Here is a 23,556-nt window from a genome sequence, read left to right as displayed (position 1 = left end):
TGGGAGGGGGGTTCGGGATGGGGGACACAGGTTCACCCATGGCTGATTCATGTCAATGTATACAAAAACCACTACAATATTGTAAAGTAATTAGCCTCCAATTAAAATAAATTAATTTACCAAAAAAATTTTTTAATACCTGTGAGTAGTAGGTAGTGATAGATCTGCTTAAGATGTCTTATAATGGACATTTGATGGCACTGCCATGCAATGAAAAGCAAGTTGCCAGATACTATGGAGGTAATACCATTTCTGTAAACATAAAATCCATATATTTTACATGTACTTATATTTCTACATATGTGCATAGTAAAAGATCCAAACTTAAATACAGAACAGTTAACAGTACCTCTGAGTACTCTTTAGTTGCACTAATCAACTGTATTAGAATGCATTAATAGAAATTTTCAGAATGGAAAAGTAACTTTGAGTGTTAATTTTGATAATACTAGAGATGAAGGGAATGTTAGGTAAGGAATTACACACAAGTTACTTTAATATGTTTGATGATAGCAGCTATTAGTCAGTGAATCTTAATTTAGTTTTTTTGTACATGCCTGAAATAAAAGTCTCCTGAAGTTTCCAAATGTAATTTATTTTCTTATTAATGTCATATAACATCAATTTATATAAATAGAATTCTGATTTTTAACTCTGAGCTTTCATAATTAAATGCTCTAGTATGAAGGAAAAGTTTGCCAATCTGTCTGTTACTATCTAGCTGTTCCTTCCATTTTAAAATCATATTTTCTGATGTATCCAAGATGTAATTAAAATCCGTGGGGAGAGGAGTCAGACATGCCTGGATTTGAATCTCAGTTCTTTAATTTTTTTTTTTTTTGCTTTGTGTTATAAGCAAGTTACTTTATCTCTTTAAGCATCAATTACAGGACTTCCCAAAGCCCCTTTGAGGATTAAATGCCACAGTGCATCCCCAGTGCCCAGAATGGCAGAGTAGACATGAGAATCCCACCCTTATCTCCACCCAGTCTTTGCTCTCATCTCAGTTCACTTTTAAGAAGCAGTAAATATGGTTCAATGCAGTGATTAAATAAGAATTCATAAACCTTCCATTGCCCTGCATTAATATACACTACCCAGCCTCTCAAAAAAGTTTTAGCAGGCCGTTGGTAATTTGATGGATGCAGAGTTCCAAAGAATAGCAAGGAGAGATAAGAAAGCCTTCCTCAACAATCAGTGCAAAGAAATAGAGGAAAACAACAGATTGGGAAACACTAGAGATCTCTTCAAGAAAATTAGAGATACCAAAGGAACATTTCATGCAAAGATGGGCTCGATAAACGACAGAAATGGTATGGACCTAACAGAAGCAGAAGATATTAAGAAGAGGTGGCAAGAATACACAGAAGAACTGTACAAAAAACATCTTCATGACCCAGATAATCACGATGGTGTGATCACTCACCTAGAGCCAGACATCCTGGAATGTGAAGTCAAGGGGGCCTTAGAAAGCATCACTACGAACAAAGCTAGTGGAGGTGATGGAATTCCAGTTGAGCTATTTCAAATCCTCAAAGGTGATGCTGTGAAAGTGCTGCACTCAATATGCCAGCAAGTTTGGAAAACTCAGTAGTGGCCACAGGACTGGAAGAGGTCAGTTTTCGTTCCAATCCCAAAGAAAGGCAATGCCAAAGAATGCTCAAACTACCGCACAATTGCACTCATCTCACATGCTAGTAAAGTAATGCTCAAAATTCTCCAAGCCAGGCTTCAGCAATATGTGAACCGTGAACTTCCAGATGTTCAAACTGGTTTTAGAAAAGGCAGAGGAACCAGAGATCAAATTGCCAATATCAGCTGGATCATCGAAAAAGCAAGAGAGTTCCAGAAAAACATCTATTTCTGCTTTATTGACTATGCCAAAGCCTTTGACTGTGTGGATCACAATAAACTGTGGAAAATTCTGAAAGAGATGGGAATACCAGACCATCTGACCTGTCTCTTGAGAAACCTGTATGCAGGTCAGGAAGCAACAGTTAGAACTGGACATGGAACAACAGACTGGTTCCAAATAGGAAAAGGAGTACATCAAGGCTGTATATTGTCACCCTGCTTATTTAACTTATATGCAGAGTACATCATGAGAAATGCTGGACTGGAAGAAACACAAGCTGGAATCAAGATTGCTGGGAGAAATATCAATAACCTCAGATATGCGGATGACACCACCCTTATGGCAGAAAGTGAAGAAGACCTAAAGAGCCTCTTGATGAAGGTGAAAGAGGAGAGTGAAAAAGTTGGCTTAAAGCTCAACGTTCAGAAAACTAAGATCATGGCATCTGGTCCCATCAGTTCATGGGAAATAGATGGGGAAACAGTGGAAACAGTGTCAGACTTTATTTTTTTGGGCTCCAAAATCACTGCTGATGGTGATTGCAGCCATGAAATTAAAAGACGCTTACTCCTTGGAAGGAAGGTTATGGCCAACCTAGATAGCATATTTAAAAGCAGAGACACTACTTTGCCAACAAAAGTACGTCTAGTCAAGGCTATGGTTTTTCCAGTGGTCATGTGTGGATGTGAGAGTTGGACGGTGAAGAAAGCTGAGCGCTGAAGAATTGATGCTTTTGAACTGTGGTGTTGGAGAAGACTGTTGAGAGTCCCTTGGACTGCAAGGAGATCCAATCAATCCATCCTAAAGGAGATCAATCCTGGGTGTTCATTGGAAGGACTGATGTTGAAGCTGAAACTCCAATACTTTGGCCACCTCATGCGAAGAGTTGACTCATTGGAAGAGACCCTGATGCTGGGTAGGATTGGGGCAGGAGGAGAAGGGGACGACAGAGGATGAGATGGTTGGATGGCATCGCCGACTCGATGAACATGGGTTTGGGTAGACTCCGGGAGTTGGTGATGGACAGAGAGGCCTGGCGTGCTGCAGTTCATGGGGTCGCAAAGAGTTGGACACGACTGAGCGACTGAACTGAACTGAACTGGTAATTTGAAAGCAAAGGTGTTAATTGTATTTTACCTCTTTTGTCTCCTTTGTAAATTTCTTGTTTTCTTCTGAATTATATTTTATCTTGTAAAGATTGAAGTAAAATGAGGGAAAAGATAATTATGTTGGAACAAATGTGGACAGAGGACCAATTTTAAAAATTAATAATAACTCATACATATTGGTAGTAACAGGAAAATAAAGCAATGTTAAAAAGAGCCTGTTTTTTAATTATAAGATTTATCATGCTTATGTATTAATACTGCAGAAAGTTTAGTTTGTAGATATAAGCTGATGTAAATAAAAAAAAAAAAAAGAGCTACACCACCCACAGTCTCGCCTTTTGAGTAGCTATTCTCAATATTTTAGTGCATATACTTCTCATATGCTGATATATATTTAAAATCTTATTTACTTTTTGAGACCACATTTTTTCAGTTACTTTGTTGTTACCATTTCCCATTATTCAATATTCCATAGCATTATTTTAAATGGGTTATGATATTCTAGTCAAATGTTTTATTTTACTAATATTCTTAATTTTGAACATTTATGTGTGCAATTTTTTTACTATTACAAAGCAATATTTTGTCATCATTTTAGTCAGTTTTCTGGTGCATGTCCATTATTATTTTTTATTGAAAAATTCCTTGAAGTGGAATGTTTAGATAAAAAGTTGTGTACATTTTAATGATTTGGTATACATTGCTAAATTTTCCTTTAGTAAGCTGTAACATGTATGCTTTCATTGGCAATACTTGAAAGCACTATTTTCTTTGTATTCATTATTCCTTGAATTCACTAATCCTTATCAGTAGAAAATTTTTTTTGACTGGTCAGTCAGTAAGTCAAACACATCATCTCATTATTTTAGTTTGAATTATTTTATTAATAGTAATATTTAACTTTTTGTGCTTGTTTTATTTGGCCCTTGTAATTCTTTTATGAACTGTGTATTTGTTTCTTTTGCTCCTATTTTCCTTGGTGTTTTTTCTTAGTTTATTTTTTCATAATTTTTTAGTCTACCTTAAGTGTTCTTTAAAAGGAGAAGGGGGCGGCAGAGTATGAGATGGTTAGATAGCATCACTGACTCAATGGACGTGAGTTTGGGCAAACTGGGAGACAGTGAAGGATAGGGAAGCCTTGTATGCTGCAGTTCACGGGGTAGCAAAGAGTCAGATATGACTTCGCAGCTGAACAACAACAAAGTGTTCTTTACATATTAAGTATATGAATCTATTTCATGTTGCAAATATTTTCTCATTATGTGTTACTTTTAAATTTTATTAAATTTCCTTTTTAAGATACAGAAGTTTAAGACTTTCATTTAGTTAAATCTATCAATGTTAGACTTAGAATTTTTCAAACTCTAAAAATTCAACTATATTATGTTCTAACATTTTTACGTTTAAATCTTTAAGTCACTAAAAGTGTTAAAAGTGAAAAAAAAAATAGATCCAACGTATTGTTCTAAAGTGTTTGTTAGTTGGTCATTCTAATTCTACCTGCAAAATCCACCCTTTCTTTGTTGAATTGAAATTTTGGCCACAGCCTCTTATCTGAACTTTCTGGGACGAGATATATTTCACAATTTGTTGTGTTTTGGATTTTAGAAAAGTAATGTAGTACATAGACCATATATTATATAACAACTGTAGTAGGATCTGAAACAGTTCCCTGTAATAAAGTACTTCAGTATTTTCACAGTAAAACATTCACACTAAGTGAGATAAGTAAAGTCTATAAATTAGTCCTTACTAGGTTTTGTTGCCTGATAAGTTCTAAAACAACATTCAGTTTTCAGAAATTTTTGGATTTTGGAATTGTGCCTAAGACATATTAGACTTGTATCATATTTAACATGTAATAAAGCCCTAAGTATATAAGTTGTGTCTATTTTGGCCTGATAATTAGTTCCATTATCTGTCTTATGCTACACAATGTGATATACTGCTTTAGTGATTTTTGTTTTAATCTATATTTTAATATTAGTTTTACTGTCTTCTTTTTCACCCCAAAATTTCTTGGTCATATGTTTTAGGGATATTATAGAATTTTTTCCTCAATAAGACAAATTACATGGAGAATTATAGATTAATTTGGGGGAAGCATAGCAGACAGGGTTGAGCTGTGTTGACGGTGGACAGAGCTGTGCTTCCTGTGTCTGGGTACTGAGTCACTTTTGTATGCACTCTTGAATAAATGTTTAGTGGTCCATCTTCAACTTTCAATACCAACTTGAAAATTGCTGGTCTCGACACGTTTCTGAAAGTATATCTGGCTGGACCCCTGAGGTGCTCTCGTGGTTATTAATACTATCTACAGTATTAGCATCTTAGAGCCTCCTAGCAGCCATGCTACAAAGAAACCCATTAATTGTGATTTAACCTAGTGTTAAAGAAAATCATTTGACTACAAAATCCCTATATCACAGTATCCAGCACATAGTTTAGGAAATAGTTGTCTGATGAAAAGTAAAAGTACTTAGAATTTGAGGATTTTCATCCATCACTAATCTGTCACAGGTGTTTATTGAATGTCCACTATCTTCCTGTTATGGTTTTGTTTACTGGAGGATATAAAAGAATTGCAAGACATAGTACCTTACCTCAGGAAAAATGCAATGAAAGCAACCAGGGAAATGCTGACTGTGGAGCTACAATTCTCAATGGACTGTTAGCCCTCTGAAGGTGCAGAGGCATCTAATTGATATTTGTATTACTGGAACCAGTACAGTGCATTGTTTATAGTAGCACTGCCATTCAGTAAATATATTAGATAGAAGAATGGAAAAGGAGAGAGGAGGCAGCACTGTCTTCAGGACACGGCAGTATATTTTGAATCATACATGCATATGAGATGAGGACAAAGCCAGAGTGAGCTTTACAAATGAGACTGAAGCAAAGCTGGGTGACAAAGGATTACTGGGGACATTTCCCTCATCACTCTGGGAAGTAATGATTGAAAATAGGCTTATTGCACATGTAAGGCATATCACAGAGGATGAGATGGCTGAAGACGAGATGGTTAATAGCATCACTGACTCAGTGGACATGAACTTGAACAAACTTGGGGAGATAGCGGAGGACATGGAAGCCTGGCAGGTTGCAGTCCAGAGTCGCAGAGTCAGATTCGACTTAGTGACCGAGCAACAACAAGGCATATCATGCCCAGCCTAACCCATGTTCAGACACTGTTTCTTACTGATAGAGGCCCATCTAGCTTACCCTATTTGGGCCCCAGAATCCTAACTATGGTTCTCAAGGAGTTCTCTGATTCAGATAGCTACTTTAGTGGGTGAGAGAAAATGTGGCTCATTACTTCATGTAAAAACTGAAAAACATTCTAGTGTGGAAAATGATGCAGGACTGGTCTAATTAAGCAGCCTGCCACACATGCTTCTCAGCTGAACTCTGTTCCTTAGCTCAGTCGATAGACTGACTCACACGTGTATACGTGCTTTGTGTGCAAAATAACTAAACGACTGGGGTATATTCTGACACGTATCACTTTGTTACTGAGCTCTTGCCCACCGAATCTGGGGGAAAAATAACTGTCCAATTCAGTTCAAAGCTTAGTCTGAGCAGATCATTTAAATAGTTATTTTAGATCATTATTTCTCTCAAATAGACTCTCCTGTGTTCTCTTGGTTTCCTTTAGGTAGTATATGGAAGAAGAGGTGTGGCTTTCATACCCTTAAGGCACTGGGAGAAGGGCCCCTGGCCGCATGCTGGCCCACTGGAGTCACCGGTTAGCATGGCGGCTGCCTGCCGTGGGCTTGTCCCTTGTCCACCTGGTTGCTCTTCTGCCTTCAGTGTGTGAACTTAGTCTCTTCTCTTGACTCGGGCACTTTCTCTGGTGGTGCTTCCTGGCTGATACAATCTGAACCTGACTTCTGTGATATTAGAGATGGCCCTCAAAGGTCTGACTGAGACACCCATCTGGCCCTGGCTTGAGCGGTTTGAGGGGCCGCTCTCACTACAGCCACTCTCCTCACCATGCTGAGAGCCTGTGGCGGACTTCACTGAACCAATTCCATGTCACATGACACAAAAACCAAAGGTAGTTCCGGAAAGCTAAACCCAAGCCACACCCTAAAATAGGAGAATTTAGAACCTAATCCTTCTGGCTCCTTTCCTGCTTCTCTCTCTGAGACTTCTTCCAGCTTTCCCTCTAGGACAGAATGAAGTAGGCTTTTATTTTGTTCTTACATTATATCTTTCTTATTTCTGATTCCAGCAAAGGCTTAATAACAGTCATTACTCCTAATCTACAAGAGAGAATTTATAGGCTGAGTCATCTAAATTTAGCTGTTTATATGGTTAATTGGGGGTGGAGGGTAAAGAGTTTTCTTGAGAGACGCATCTTTCAAGGCAATGGTCTTTTTTTTTTTTTTAAGGCAACAGTCTTATATGCAAGAGTATTGTTTTGTCGCACATTTCTGTTGTACATGACAAAAGCAATGTTACTATGACAAATCCTAGGGATGCCTGGAATGGTTTGGACAGTCACTTTCTTGGGAAGGCCAAAATGAAAAGGATAATTTTTAAACCATTACTCTAGTTACATTACCCATTATAGTACCTGAAGGACTCATTATTAAGACTTTTGAGTGGGATAATTTTAGTTACTAGGACTAGAGACTCATTCAGATGGTCTAAAGTAATGGGGCATTTATTGTGAGGACATATATGACATATCTGTTAGAGTTTATTGGTTACAGTCAATGGGGTCTGGCTTAGGCTAACCCAGGCAAAAGAAGAATTTAATGGGGTGGCAGGTAGTAGCAAGTGGGATTCAAGGAAAGACCAAAGAAAGGGGCTATAGAAAGAACTGAAACAACTCTGGACATCTGGATTTAAGGGACAAACTCTTGAGTGTGCTATTAATGGGACAGATTCTCTCCAGCTGTTTACATCTCTGTGTGATTTCCCTCATGACTCTATCTCTGAAGAGAGAGGATGATTGGTCTGGGAGAGTCAGGGGTCTACCCCTTGGCCAAAGTAGCACAGTCCCTCCAAAACTTCACATGATAGTGGATAAAATGGAGAATCAGTCTGAGAGGGCAAGCTGAGTTGAATTTAGGCAAGTGACTTTCCTAAGGGCTTCTGTGATAGCTCAGTTGGTAAAGAATCTGCCTGCAAAGCAGGGAGACTCTGGATCAATTCCTGGGTTTCCTAATTAGACTTTCCAAATTGTGACAGAATGTCTAGCAGAAAGTTTATAATCTGGCTACTAAGTCAGCACTAACTCAGCATCACTTTCCCCACAGAATGTGGAAGAGCTAAAATTGTTTTATAATTACTTAAAAAAAAGTAAGGAGATTTTTAAAGAGGTTTGTTTCTTTAATTAAGTGTTAAATATATTGAAGGTAAGCACAGAAAATTCTCTTTTATATCCCTTTAGACAAACTATAAATATTTAAAAAATATTTCTGTTTTAAAATGGTTGTAAAGTATTTCTTGTTTTTAAATATTATGAAAATTTCTTTTATAAATTATCTTTTAAACTGACTTCAAGAAGCTGCAGACTCTGGTAACGGTAGTTTTTATTTTTTTCCTCAAAGAATTGGCAAGGATGGGAGAGGAATCCCTGGCTTTGGAAGGCCTGGACTGTATAAACCATCTTGATTGCCAAATGTCTCAGAACTAACTATATATGGCAGAGCCAGAATTCACAGCCAGTTTTGAATTAGAAGTTCTGCTCCTTCTCCAAGTCTAAAAGTGGCACTCTTGAATTTTTTTGTAGAAGGGATTTAAGTAGGATAACTGGGTTAGCAGTGGGAGCTAAGTCAGGACTTTCTTAAGAGAATCTCTTAAGACTGGAACTAAGTATATATATAGCTTGTGAGGATGAGGCTGAACCAAGGCAAAGCTAAGCACTAAGTCCTTAATTATGCCCTCACTATAGGACCAGCACCTACTTTATAGCTAAATTCAGAAATAGATTAGGTGTGGATTGCACTAACCATCTAGTCCTTGTTGTCATTCCTTCCAGTCAGACCATTGCCAAGGCCAACTCACTTGGATCAGCTCTGCCCTTTCTCTCCGCTTATGCTTTAAGGCTCAGCCTTCTCTCCTCCCCCTTCCAAAGGCATGTCAAACCAATCAGTAATTGTATTTAGAACAAATTTTGTCATGTAATTAATTACTAGCTAGTAATTAATATGAATTAATAATATTGCCCTATATTATCACTTCTTTACCTAGTTAGACACTATCCATCATTTTTGACTTTCTGTCTTCCCCAACCATTCCATCCTCCAATAATATTTTTGTCTTTTATATTTATAGATTTATTGTTTGTACCTTCCACTGTATACTGTTTCTCACTTTCTATTTTTTATCTCAACCATGTTGCACTTTGCTTATTTGCACCTAGGTAAATGTCTAGTACAGTGTGTGAGAGCATGTTATATGATTTAATGTTGTGATTTTCTAAATTGGTGAAGTGATTTGGAATCATCTGGATTCAGTTCTAGGTTCCAACTATCTCCTTGCCTACAACTCCAACTTTATTTAATTAAGAGCTAAGCTTTTTTTAAAGATTTCAGAGACCACCCCTCCTTGCCCCACCATGAAGATCATTTATTAAACAGACTAGGTGTATTTTTCATTTGCCTGGCCTAATTATAAACCTTTAATCCTGGTTCTGGTGCTTCTTCACAGTCCCTACCTTGATTTTGAATAAATAGTAGACTTTTAATAAACATTAAGATGAAATAAATAGTATATTTATATCTTATGAATTTTTAGATTTAGTTCAACTCTAAAGGATATTTAAGTTCATTTTAAGTCAAAAATAATTCAGATTTCTCTAACATTATAAGTGTTAAGCACATAAAATCATTTCTTAAAGAAATTAACACACAAACAGAAACTTAAAAAACCCCACAAGTGTTCCATGAATTACCTTTAATACATATGGCAGGAACAGATAGCATTTATTTGACATATTGACCTGTTTACCAACTTCATTTTGTACATCTGAACTTTTCAAACTATTGCTTATATTTTGGTTTCATCTTTGTTGGCAGGTAGTGAACCAAAAATAGCAGCCTGGTCCAATTTAAAATGATACAGGCTCATTATCGTTCAATTACTTTACCAATTTTTGTGTGTGTGGCCACTCTTTATCAATTACATTAATGCATTTCTAGACACAAATTATTTAGGTTGACAGAATTCAGAGTTTTTCCTGGACATACATGATACCAAATAGTGGCTTCCCCCACCCTCCTAGCAGCCACCTTCTGTTCCCATACATAAATGGCAGCCAGCAATGGCTGGAAACAAAGAACTCTCTCCCAGTCTCTGAATACAGTGACATTCATTCTGAGAGAAGCAGGGGCAGCTTTTTGAAAGCCGACTTCTTCAGCTCAACAATAACACACAATGAGTTATTGACTTGTTTATATACGGAGCTCTTTTCAGTAACTAACTCTGACTCCCACAGTCTGGACAAATGATTGATTTCGTGGTTAGGAAAAGAGAAAGCTCTTGCGCTAAACTCTGTAGTGCAAACTACTTCTTCCCCATTTGTTCCCTAACTGAATAGGACCTTATTAAAATGCACTTTCCAAAAAAATACCTGCAGCTGGTCTTTATAACCATGTTTTGTATATATAAATAAGTAATTTGTCCCAGTCTTTTGTATATTAACAGACCATTGGAAAACTTGTCAATATATATGAAGGCTGATTGTCCTGTTTTTTATGCTAAATTGTATTGCCTATTGATCTGCATGTAAAATATGGATCAAATAATTTATTAATATATCAGTATTTACTGATCAAAAATAAATTTTTGATAGAAAGATAGATTTGGTTTTCTTCTTGGGTTATGTTGCTTTATTAAGAGCATTATATTCAACACATATCACATGCTTCACATTTAAATCATTAGCTGTTCTTCTGGAGAACATAGAGAAAACTACATCAGAACTACAGTCCAAGCGCTGATAGGTTGGCTGGATAAATAAGCTCTTCTCTTTTTGGCTAGTACCTATCTGGAATGTCAATATGAATTACATAGAACATACAAGGTTGTTTGATTACCGTACCATTTATAAAGACATTAATAAATGGACTATGGAATTTACTTTAGAGTTATTTTTTCCTATAAAATAAATTTTATTTTATCTATCATGTTAAATTTTTACACAGTATTATGATCTTCATAAATACACCTTAAAATATTTTGCTTGTGTGTGTGTGCTGAGTCATGTCCGACTCTGTGTGACCCAAGGATTGTAGCCCCCAGGCTCCTTTGTCCGTGGAGTTTTCCAGAAAAGTATATGGAGTGGGTTGCCATTTCCTCCTCCAGGGGATCTTCCCGACCCAGGGATGGAACCCAGGTCTCTTAGTTTCCTGCATTGGCAGACAGATTCTTTACCACTGAGTCACCTGGGTTGGGGAAGTTAGAAGAAAATAGCACATGGTTTACATCAAGTTATCCACAGCAAAAAAAGAAAATGGGAAAGAATAGCCATATAATGTTAATGATATACATAAAATGAGATAGCTGCTGTTCTATCTGTATTTCTCTAGCAGGAGGTCTTGAACCTGTTTTCCTTTCTAGGATGTCCGTAGCAGAACTTTTCTGAGCCGGCACATGTTTGAAGAATTCCTCAAAATTATTAGTACTTTCTATTATGGTCACAAAGTGCCATATGTTTTCTATAAAACTATTTGTTACTCATCTATGAGCTTTTAAGGCTTTATAGAAAGTAGAATATCTGCTACCTTTGCATTAATACAGTCCATGGAATTCTCTAGGCCAGAATACTGGAGTGGGTAGCCTTTCCCTTCTCCAGGGGATCTTTCCAACCCAAGCACCGAACCCAGGTCTCTTGCATTACAGGAGGATTCTTTACCAACTGAGCTATCAGGGGAGCCCTAGCATTAATAGTTTTATGTAGAAACTATTTTATGTAGAATAGTTTAAAAGGTAACCACCACTAGAAATCATTTCATTGGAATCTGTTGTTTCAGGTGTATTTTTGGATTTCTTTTCTTAATTCATAGACAGATTGTTTGTGGAGAATTTCCTCCTTTTTAATCTTGTTTCTCTAACCAGATCATTGTCTTTAATAATTTTGTTCACTTCTCTTTGACAGAGCCATCATGTTCCTTATTTCTTCCATATCTGCTACTGTCTTTGACTAGTCTCTGACTGTTCTTTTCTGGTTACCATTAATATTGAATGAGCCAACTTCAACCTAGTTTTGGAAAGCCAGTGTTTGTTACTTACACCCTTTTAAAATCTTAGCAGCAAACTCTGATGAAAATGGTGAATTAAACCTTCATATTTAACTTGTTAAGTGTTGATGTGTATACCAAATATTCGTGGGTATTTTCTCACTTTAAAAAAAGGCCATGAAATAATTAGAAAATGGTGACTTGATTTTCCACTCCTCTGTTTGGTAGAGATTTGACTTTTCATAGTTTTATACACGTTGTAGCCATCTTTCCTTTTTTTTAAATTGAGAGATATATTGAAAAGTGATCGCCACAATGTCTAGTTAACCTTCCTCATAGTTACAGATTTTTTCCTGTGATGAGAACTTTTGAGATCTATTCTCTTAGCAACTTTCATATGTAATAATGCTGTTATTAATTATAGTCACTATGCTGAATATTACATCCTCATGACTTATTTTATAACTTAAAGTTTGTATCTTTTGACTTCCTTCATCCATTTTGCCCACCCTTCAACCCCCTTCCCGCCTCTGGCAATCATCAATGTTCTCTTGTATCTATGAGCTTTTTTTTTTTTTTTTTAAGATTCCATATGTAAATGAGATCATTCATTTGCTATCTATCTTTCTCCATCTGACTTATTTCACTTAGGGTAATGCCCTCAAGGTTCATCCTTCCCGTTTGTTTTTCATTTTTAATTTGAAGTTTCTACCTCTTTATACATGAAAATTAGCCTCAGAAATTTCAAGTCCATTGACAGAAAATTATTTCATGTATGTTAGATAAGAACAGCAAATCAAAAGCATCTAGTTTTGTCTTAATGCAGAAGCAGAATGTCCTCCTCGGAAGCGACGGAAGAATCTTGCTATTGTTACTGTGTCTGAAATTTGAGGAAGAGATGCTATTAGAAAATACATTCTCTTAATTTGACTTTTTAGTTACCATAATTTTCTCTAGATGATTATGTTAAGATATTTCTCTTTTAGAATGTCTGGTCTCTTTTCAGAAAAAGCCCCATGTATGTATCTTTGTATTTTGTTGACAGTTTATTTCTCACTATCATACTGGATTCTCTGGTACTATGCTTGTGATGCTTTTCAGTAACATTAATAAGATTTTTCCCTCAGGTTATGTAGATTAGGATAGTGCTATAAATTGAATGTAAGAATGAGGTGATTTTTTTCAACTGTAGTGGTTTTAGAGTTAAAGAATTCCTACTTTTTAAAGAGTTACTTGAAAGCAGCTCTAAATGTCATGGCCCTAGGAGACCTCATTAGAATTGGACTTACTGCTGTGCCACCAAGGAGTTTCCTAGCTCTGTTTTTATTTTGTCTTGCTTCCCTTCAAAAAATATTTGTTCTGAATGTTTTTATATTTGGAAATTAATTTTTTAAAGAAAAGATGATCTTGGTGACAGTTTACACATAGGCTTCCGTATGTGGAAGTTGAGTTTGATATTTGACTTTTTATAATATTACGTTTTCTGTATTACTTTAGCACAGGAGAATATATATTCCTTTGGGAGACTGATTCTAAGAACAGTCTCACATGATGGTATTTTACCATTTTTATCGAGATATAATTAACGTATGACCCCTGTGTAAGTTTACGGTGAATAGCATGATGACTTGAACTTCATACGTTGTGAAATGATTACCACAGTAAGTTTAAACATCCATCATTTCATATAGTTTAAAATTTTTTCCTTGTGAACTCTTAGGACCTACTGTCAGCTAACTTTCAAATATACCATGTTGTATCATAACTGTAGTTATCATGTATATCACATGATTTTTTTTTTAAACTTGTTTTCAGTGGTTCTCAATCTAGGAAGGGGAGTGGCAAACATCGCCTGCTGTCCAAATTCAGTCTGCCACTTGTTTGTTTTTTTAAGTTTTATTGGAACATAGCCACACTCATTTGTTTATTTATTATGTATTTCATGCTACATTCCCTGGTGCTCAGATGGTAAATAATCTGCCTGCAATGTGAGAGACCCAAGTTTGATCCCTGGGTCGGGAATATCCCCTGGAGAAGGAAATGGCAACCCACTACAGTATTCTTGCCTGAGGAATTCCATGGACAGAGGAGCCTGGTGGGCTACAGTCCATGGGGTCGCGAAGAGCCAGCACGACTGAGCAACTTTCACCCACTCACTCATTTCATGCTACATGAGCAGAGTTGAGTAACTGCAAAAGAGACTTGTCTGTTTCCCTTTCCCCAGAACCTAAATATTTCTTATGGAGATGTTTGTCAATTCTTTATCTGGGGTGATCCTCAGGATCACCTAAGGATTCCTTAGGATTTTTCCTTCTACCAAAGCAGATTCTCTGATATACTGAGCTGTGTCACATTATCAGTGGAGGAAAAATTTACAGATTTGATACTGTTCTTATAGCATTGACCCCTGCCCCTATTTTATCCCAGGTAGAGGAGTGGGTCTTCAGGCAGAGTATAGATTTAAGATTCATGTTAACTCAAACATGATTTTCTAGGCATACTATTGAGAAAGCCTATTTAAAACAACAACGGCGTTAACAAAACAAGACAAAAAGCATGATCATTATTCATTCTTAATATTCAGTAAGAAGATACTCTATGGCATGTCCATTGCGTAAGAACTGTTAAATATTTCAGTTTAGAAGTTTCTGTATTAGGCTGTTACTTTCTTTCTACTACCAATCTATTGAGTGAATATTATTGTATGAGTTTAGCTTTTTCCTTTTTTTTTTTTGAAATAGCATTTTGTTTTGATGGGGATTGTTTATAAAGAATGAGACACATTCACTTTTTTGTAACATAAGTTTATAGCAATACTATAGAAAATCTTTATCTGGCTCTGTTCATGGAACAGGTTGGAAGTAACTATTAGGTGTTTTAAGATACAGCATACTCTGCCGTGAAATATTGTAAATCATTCTGAACTAGTCTAGAGTGAATTGATATTTGTTTTTGGTTTATATCCTTGAATTCTTGTCCTGACATAACAGCAACTAGTTTATTCCCTACTGGCAATGAAACACTTTACAGGAAATATCAGCCTAATTTTAAAAATGTTGCTATGTTAATTTTGAAAAATGCTTTTAAAAAACATTCACCAGTGTCAAATATTTGCTATTTGGAACCTCCTCCTAAATTATATTTTAGTAAGCTTAAAAACAATAAAAGTATGAAGTGAAAAATTCAGTGCTAAATGTTTTAAATATAAAAACATTCTGACTTATTTAATCTAAATGAAATTAATTTTCACATAAATATATTCCAAATTAATTTAAAATCACCTTTCATGATAATGCTAAATTAGTTGTTTGAATAAATGTTGCTATTAGGTGTCAATATGTGCCTATCTTCATGTCATTTGCTAATTTTTTTTTCTAGTTGAAACTGGCTGTGAATGAACAGAAAGGAAAAGTTACTGAAAAAGTCATTCTTTCAATGACAGTGAAAGAACACCGTCAGGCACAAGCAGAAGTAAGGAACTTAATTTTTAAACTGTACTGTAAAACTGCAATAAGTACTAATTATAAAATTAAGACAAATTTTACTTGGGTTTGGTACTGAACCAACTATAGTTATCTAATAACAACAATGAAAAAAACTGGTCAAAACTGGAAATTATTTTATTGATATAGGTACCTTGAAAAATTAAGGAATTAATCGTATTATAATTTTCTGAAACTACTTACAAATATTTTCTCATAAATTTCCTAAATTAGGAAATTATTACATGCAACGAGAATCTAGGAATTACGGAATGTGCTAACATAGGAAAAACGTTACAATTTTATTGAACTTCAAATAAATAATAAAATCTTATTTTTATTTTCTGACTTTCTAGGAATAGAATTATCTTTCTGTATTTGAGGAATGTTAGCAATGTTATCTCTTATCTCGAAAAAATTGTAGTTTATAAATGTCAAGGCTAAGTGAGCTAATCATAAGATTCTGTAGGCAATATTGTAATGAAGAACTATTAAAGCAAGGCTTATTCTCTCCAAAGCTCATACTGTGAAGTTGACAGCATATTCCATAAATGAAATAATAATACAAAATTGGTGTTAGACAAAAGGGGAAAATGATTTTCATGTAGTTTCCTGGGATGCAAAAGCATTTAATCTTTGTGGGGAAAGATCATGAATTTGCTAATTTCCATGTACTACTGTCAGTAAATAAAATCTATAAGCAACTGAAAGAATAAGAGAGCGTGAATATTTAAAAATTAAACTTTCATGTAATTTTCTTTTGACATTTTGGCAGAGAAATCTATCCAAGCTTTAGGGTTTTAATATTTTCTTATCACTGTAATTACATTTCCTTTGCTAGCTGTGTATTTTACAATAGATGAACAGGTGCAATGCATCAAATTTTCCTGAGTGAATTCAGTTCTTTAAGTTAGAGACTATATTAATATTTGAGACTTATATATGTACAGTATTAAAGATTATATTGTAAACATTGATTGGAAATCTCAGTAGAAAATATTTCAGAAAACAAAAACAGTTTTATAGATTTAAGTTATAATTCTGATTAATTTCTGTTAATATTACAAGTGATTACACTTAATTTAACAAGTTAAAAACTAGGTTGTTAGTTATAAATTAAAGAGATATTGTCCTCTGTGTGATTTTTATCACAGAGGAAGAGTTTTATCAAATTTTCACAGTAAGTTTAAAATGACTCTATCATATATGTTGATGTGGTCAACTTTAGGAAATGCAAATAAAAATCTCTAGTTGAATTAGCATAATTAAAATTATATCTATAGTAACAAGTTATTGGAGAATAAATAGAAAACAATCTAAAAGAAGGAACAGATTAACTATTTTCTACATTTTAAATATTATAGTTATTTTACTTCGATATTTTTTGTAAAACTACAATTTCAATGGAACTGAAAACTTGACATGGTGCAAGAAAATGATCATTATGCTAAAAATATCATCTTTAATGTCACTTTGTTAGCAAAGCTGGAAATGAAAATGATTTTTTCTGTAAAATTCAACATTATTAATGCTTATTTGACATTCCTTCTTTATTATCATCTTAATGTTTATTTGGTACTTACATCCATCACTATTCCTCCTTCAAAGGGACTTATTTAGTCACATATTTGCTTAATCAGTTATGGCTCCAAATGCCTTTTGTTTGCTTCAAAAATCAAACACATGTGTGTGTGTGTGTAATAATCTCTAAATACATTCCATACACTATGAGAATACTTTTTATGTCATTAATTTGATGGTAATTATGTTTTGATGTGTAAGTCAGTGACATCAAGTTTTGTCCCTAATTCATATACAGAGATGTTAAATCATGATGGTGAAGAGAAATGAAAAAATGTGGGGGATGAAGAGATTGTTTCAACATTTCTTTTTGCCCACAGTTTAAAAATTTTACAAAAATATTATATGTCTAGATGTACTTCAAAACCTAAAGTAAACATAATAAAATCTGAATTTAGATTTCTGCTACTTGTAGTTTTATCTTAAAATCTTAATTTATTTTATGTAATTTTTCCACATGAAAACTGGGAATAATAATAATATATATATGATAAGACTACTTTGAGGTGATGGTATATGTTGATAGAGCAAGCCTTTTAGAAATGGTCTGCTGGATATCTGAATGTAATTTTTATTGTCAGTTTAAAAGTGTGTTATTCCAGATTCTCTGAAAAGTTGACACCAAGATGGAACTTAAAATGTGTATGGGTTTTAATTGAGGGCAGAAGGAGAAAGGGGTGACAGAGGATGGTTGGATGGCATCACTGACTCAATGGACGTGAGTTTGAGCGAACTCTGGGGAATAGTGAAGGACAGGGAAGCCAGGCATGCTGCAGTTCATGGGGTCACAAAGAGTCGGACACGACTTAGCAACTGAACAACAACAATGCTCTCACAGGGATTTCTTCTATTAAAATCCATACTGGGGAAAGCTCTAAGTAATACTGGGAGACCTGTCAGACTGAAATGCAGGCTTGAACATGAGTGAAGGAGACAGGAAGGGAAGACTGGGTGGAAGTCTGTTGTGCAAGCTGAGGAGACTGTGGCAAAGCTGGTGACACATGCTTGAGTCAAGGTTGTCCATCAGAGGAGTGTTGTGACTCCCTGGATTGGACTTGTTTTAGTGTCTTCGGCCATTGGTGCCTACCTGGTGATGGATGTAAAAGCATAATAGCTTGGACCCTTGGTCAGTTATGCTCCTGTAGTTAGAGGTTTGTGAAGCATATTCTTGTTGCTTCCTCAAAAGTTATAGTTGACATAAGCCTTCAACGTAGCCTTCTTGGTAAGTAAGTTATAAAAATATTTTAAAATGTCTTTATTTTCAATCACCCCTTTCCCCATGAGTTGATGGGAATGTTGGACTCTTAAATAGGCCTAAAGGAAGCACATAAATGACCTCTGGCTGGAAACAAGATAGAACTCCTTCCAAAATAATTTCCCATTAAAAAGTTGAGAGTAGTGGCAGTGATTGGAATAAGAGATGGTACACACTTCAGTTTTCCTGGTCGTTACACTGTAGCTCATCCTTAATTTTAAGATTAAGAGATACTTAATTTTTCTCAGAGGTTCCCATGTCTTTTCTAGTCTTTGTTCATCAAGTCTGGTTATAGTCACTTCTCAGCCTAAAAAAGCACTGTAACTCTGTACCTGAAACAAATAAGATATTTTAGGGAGTTGAAAACACCTATTTTTATCTCCCAGCTCCCCTTCTGGTTCTTTTTAAGTATGCTGTAAATTAGAAAGTTTCTTGGTCTTAAGTTTAAGCACTGACCTGCCTTTGAGACCATCCCATATGTTGTATGCCCAGATGGTGTTTCCTAGCATGGAGGCTGCTGCCCTTTTGTGCTGATTCCAAGGGACAATTTAGTACAAAGTGCTCTGGAGTCTCCTCACCAACATATATGGACTCAAAGCTACACAGCATTCAGACCAACAGCTAAGCTCAACATCTAGTGAGAAGCTAGATGCTCACTCAAAGAGTGAGGAGTGAGGAACTTTCCTCACTCAAAAGCCAGGAGCTCCTCAAAGAGTCATTCATAACAGTTAAAATACAGTATTCACAATGTATGGTTTAGAATGTACACCTTTCATAGGTAGGTATTTAAGAATGATTATAAATCGAATAATATTTTGTGCTTACTATAAATCATGTTGAGACTTCAATTAAACTCAAGAGTTGCATGAATGTATCACAGAAACACAACCAAACTGCCCTCCGTATATGTTTATTGACAGGTGTGCATTTGCATTCTTTCAGAAGTTTAGTTTGTTTCCTCGTCAGAATACTCAGTTTTTTTTTTTTTTTTGCTACCTTCTGCTCTTTTGTCACTCTCCCAAATTCTGTACAAGTGTCACTTCCGTGCTGCATTTCCACAGAGAATGAAGAGGAGAATGTGTAGGCTTTCTACTGCACAATGAGATGGTGCATTTTTTTCAACATATGCATACGTAAGCCTTCTTTTGTGAATGGGACTGATAGGGTCAGATAATGTTTAAAGGGAAAGGCTTTATGTCTCTCAGGCCTCTATGTTTCCACATGGATGCTCCCACACACACATAGATTGAATTATGAACAGACCCATTAATGCTGGGATCACAAAAGGTCAAGTTTTGTCTTTTTTTTGCCCCCATTCACATTGCCTTTGTAGAGAGGGAGAAAAAAAAGGGATTTGCACGAAAAAAAGATTCATGATGAAGAATTTTAAACATATTCCCCCTTTTAGCAACATCTGTGATTTGAAAAAAAAATCGTGTTATGTAAAATGATTCAGAAATATTGTTTTACCTACCCAATTTTGGTATATGAATTATTTCATGCATAGTGTTATCTTTAATGGTAACACGACATGTTATCATAAAAACTGAGAAAAAATGTAGCACTTTCAGAATAGAAGGCCTTATGAATATGTAAAGTAACAAAGTTTGAATAAAATTGGATGGAGACTTTATCAAAACATCCGTGGCAGAATTCTTGATATATGTTCTATGTTTAAGATGTAAGTTAATCTTTGCTATGGCATCTTATTTGATAATTTTAAGTTATTAAAGTAGGTCATAATTAGTTTAATTATGCTTCACACACATTAACAGATAATCATACAGCCAAGGAAAATAGCAAAAATGATAGAGAAATTTTTTGAAATAACAAAGAATTTATAGGAAATGAAACTTTAAGGCTCTAACCAATAGCCCTTTAGAATGCAAATGACATCATCAATTGTATGGTTGGTTGATTTCTGATGTCACATGAAATCCCCTATCAGTGAAAGGCTATGAATTGTGACAGTAAAGCCAGTCATGTATAAAAATGCTCTCAAATCAAAGCCTGAAATTCCTCCTTTTTTTTTCTTTTGATGGAGTGCTATATAGCATTAGGTTCAGTGTATAAAATTAAAGGGAGAAGTATTATTGACTAGCAAAATATATTGCATGTTGCTTAGTATATTTTGAAGACTACATAAAATTGTTTCTTTTTGAATTATATGGTACCGGGTATAGGTTCAGAGAGAATCGGTGCTTTCCAGAAGTAGCGTGCGTGCATGCTCAGTCATGTCCACTCTTTGTGGCCCCATGGACTATAGCCCCTCAGGCTCCTCTGTCCACGGAATTTTCAGGCAAGAATACTGGAGTAGGTTGCTGTTTCCTTCTCCAGGGGATCTTCTTGACCCAAGGATCGAACCTGCAACTCCTTTGTCTCCTGTATTGGCAGGCATATTCTTTACCACTGCCTTTACTCTACTGGGAAGCCCAAGTAGGATCTATTTAAGGCGTTTGAATATTAGATTTAATTTTGTCAGATAACTGTAAGAGCAAGTCACCTGGTCTGCTTTGATCTCTAGCTTTGGTATGATAGATACTATTATCCATCATCTTTGAGGATAATACTGCTAGGAGGTAGTATGGTAAAGATAAAGATAAAAACATTGACTAAAATTGAATCAGTTATCACTGCCATAGCTTAAGTTTTGCAACTTTCTTATAGAGTTAACTGTATTTGGGAAGCATAGAAATTTGTTCCAGAAAGTAAGGAAAAGTCTTGAATCTTGAAGAGCAAGATGAAGAAGGCAGTAGCGTTGGTGAAGGGTAGGAGGGGAGGAAGGAGCTACTTGGAAGGTTCATTATACTACTGGAGGTAGATTAATTAGGTGGAGATGGCAGGATGGCTTAGAGAGGGAGAGATTAGGACAGGGACCACTCAATATTTATTTTGAAAATGCCAGTAATGGGAGGGGATGAGGAGATGAAGACTTGGACCAGAGTATTGCTTATAAGAAAAGCAAGAAAGGAAAGGAAATATATGTGTTTACAAGAAGGGTTGATAAACTAACTACAGCCCAGGGGCCAAATCCAACCCATTGCTTATTTTTCTAAATAAAGTTTTATTGGAACATAGCCTTGTCAATTTGTTTACATATTGTCTGTGGCTGCTTACAAAGTACAGCTGCAGGGTCAAATGGTTGTTTGTTTGTTTGTTTAATATTTATTTATTTATTCGGTGCTTTGTGTCTTAGCTGTGGCACAGGGATTTTCTATCTTTGTTGCAACACGTGGAATATTTAGAAGTGTCATGTAGGATCTAGTTACCTGATCAGGATTAAACCTGGGGCCCCTGCATTTGGAGTACAGAGTCTTTGTCAATGGACCACCAGGAAAGTCCCCAGGGTTGAGTAGTTTTGATGGAGACATTTTAACACAAAACTGAAAATATTTATTATCTGGGTCTTACAAAGAAGTTTGCCAACACTTTATTTAGAAGAAAGCATTGCTTAAAGAAAGCAAGTGCTTGGTCACTTAGGGACAAATAAGAAAAACACCAAAAAAACCCAGGAATAATTTATATTAGTTTTCTTTTATGCATATAATGCTTCTAAAGTTCTTCAGTCTGTTCAGTTCAGTCGCTCAGTCATGTCCAACTCTTTGCAACACCATGGATTGCAGCACACCAGGCTTCCCTGTCCGTCACCAGCTCCCGGAGCTTGCTCAAACTCATGTCCATCTAGTCAGTGATGCCATCCAACCATCTCATCCTCTGTCATCCCCTTCTCCTCCTGCCTTCAATCTTTCCCAGTATCAGGGTCTTTTCCAGTGAGTTGGCTCTTTTCATCAGGTAGCCAAAGTATTGGAGTTTCAGCTTCAGCATCAGTCCTTCCAATGAATATTCAGGGTTGATTTCCTTTAGGATTGGTTGGTTTGATCTCCCTGCAGTCCAAGGGACTCTCAAGAGTCTTCATCAACATCACAGTTCAAAAGAATCAATTCTTCGGTGCTCAGTTTTCTTTATGGCCTAACTGTCACATCCATACATGACTACTGGAAAAACCGTAGATTTGACTAGATGGACCTTTGTTGGCAAAGTAATGTCTCTGCTTTTTAATATGCTGCTGAGGTTTTTTATAGCTTTTCTTCCAAGGAGTAAGCAGTCACCATCAGCAGTGATTTGGGAGCCCAAGAAAATAAAGTCTGTCACTGTTTCCGTTGTTTTCCCATGTATGTGCCAGGAAGTGATGGGGCCAGATGACATGATCTGCATTGTTTGGATGTTGAGTTTTAAGCCAGATTTTTCACTCTCTTCTTTCACTTTCATCAAGAGGTTGTTTAGTTCCTCTTCGCTTTCTGCCATAAGGGTGATATCATCTGAGTATCTGAGGTTATTGATATTTCTCCTGGCAATCTTGATTCCAGCTTTTGCTTCATCCAGCCTGGCATTTCGCATGATGTACTCTGCACATAAGTTAAAAAGCAGAGTGACAATATGTAGCCTTGACATACTCCTTTCCTAATTTGGAACCAGTCTGTTGTTCCATGTCCAGTTCTAACTGTTGCTTCTTGACTGGCACACAGATTTTTCAGTAGCAGATAAGGGCGTCTGGTATTCACATCTCTAAGAATTTTCCATAGTTTGTTGTGATCCACACAGTCAAAGGCTTTACCGTAATTAATGAAGCAGAAGTAGACGTTTTTCTGGAATTCTCTTGCTTTGTCTATGATCCAATGGATGTTGGTAATTTGATCTCTGGTTCCCCTGCCTTTTCTAAATCCAGTTTGAACATCTGGAAGTTCTCGGTTCACATACTATTGAAGCCTAGCTTGGAGAATTTTGAGCATTGCTTTGCTAGCGTATGAGATGAGTGCAGTAGTGTGCTAGTTTGAGCATTCTTTGGCATTACCTTTCTTTGGGATTGGGATGAAAACTGACCTTTTCCAGTCCTGTGGCCACTGCTGAATTTTCCAAATTTTCTGGCATATTGTGTCCAGCACTTTAACATCATTCTTGGGAAAAGTTAAATATAATTGAGTATTATATATGTATATATACATAATACCATTACCGTATGTATAGGTTTCAAATTAACTAGGCAAAATACAAAAGTAAGTATTCAAATCATATGGATAAT

The 23,556-nt window shown here is 35.8% G+C and overlaps 1 protein-coding gene across 6 annotated transcripts in view; it reads left to right on the top strand.

Annotated features, from left to right (window-relative positions):
* Positions 1 to 23,556, top strand: part of DCDC1 (doublecortin domain containing 1) — a 453,546-nt gene that overhangs the window by 186,363 nt on the left and 243,627 nt on the right. For all 6 annotated transcript variants that reach the window (XR_014069367.1, XR_014069370.1, XR_014069369.1 and 3 more), the window contains exon 9: positions 15,537 to 15,629. Coding sequence is in view for 1 of the 6 variants with exons in the window: in XM_081544080.1 (XP_081400206.1) it covers positions 15,537 to 15,629 (93 nt within the window). In the remaining 5 variants the exon portion in view is untranslated. The remainder of the gene's footprint in view (positions 1 to 15,536; positions 15,630 to 23,556) is intronic.

This window comes from Giraffa tippelskirchi, chromosome 11, assembly GCF_054371585.1.
Source record: "Giraffa tippelskirchi isolate mGirTip1 chromosome 11, T2T-mGirTip1v1.2.pri, whole genome shotgun sequence".
In the NCBI taxonomy this organism is placed as follows: Eukaryota; Metazoa; Chordata; class Mammalia; order Artiodactyla; family Giraffidae; genus Giraffa; species Giraffa tippelskirchi.
The sequence above is the reverse complement of the archived record's forward strand: the minus strand, read 5'-3'. Positions and strand labels throughout refer to the sequence as shown.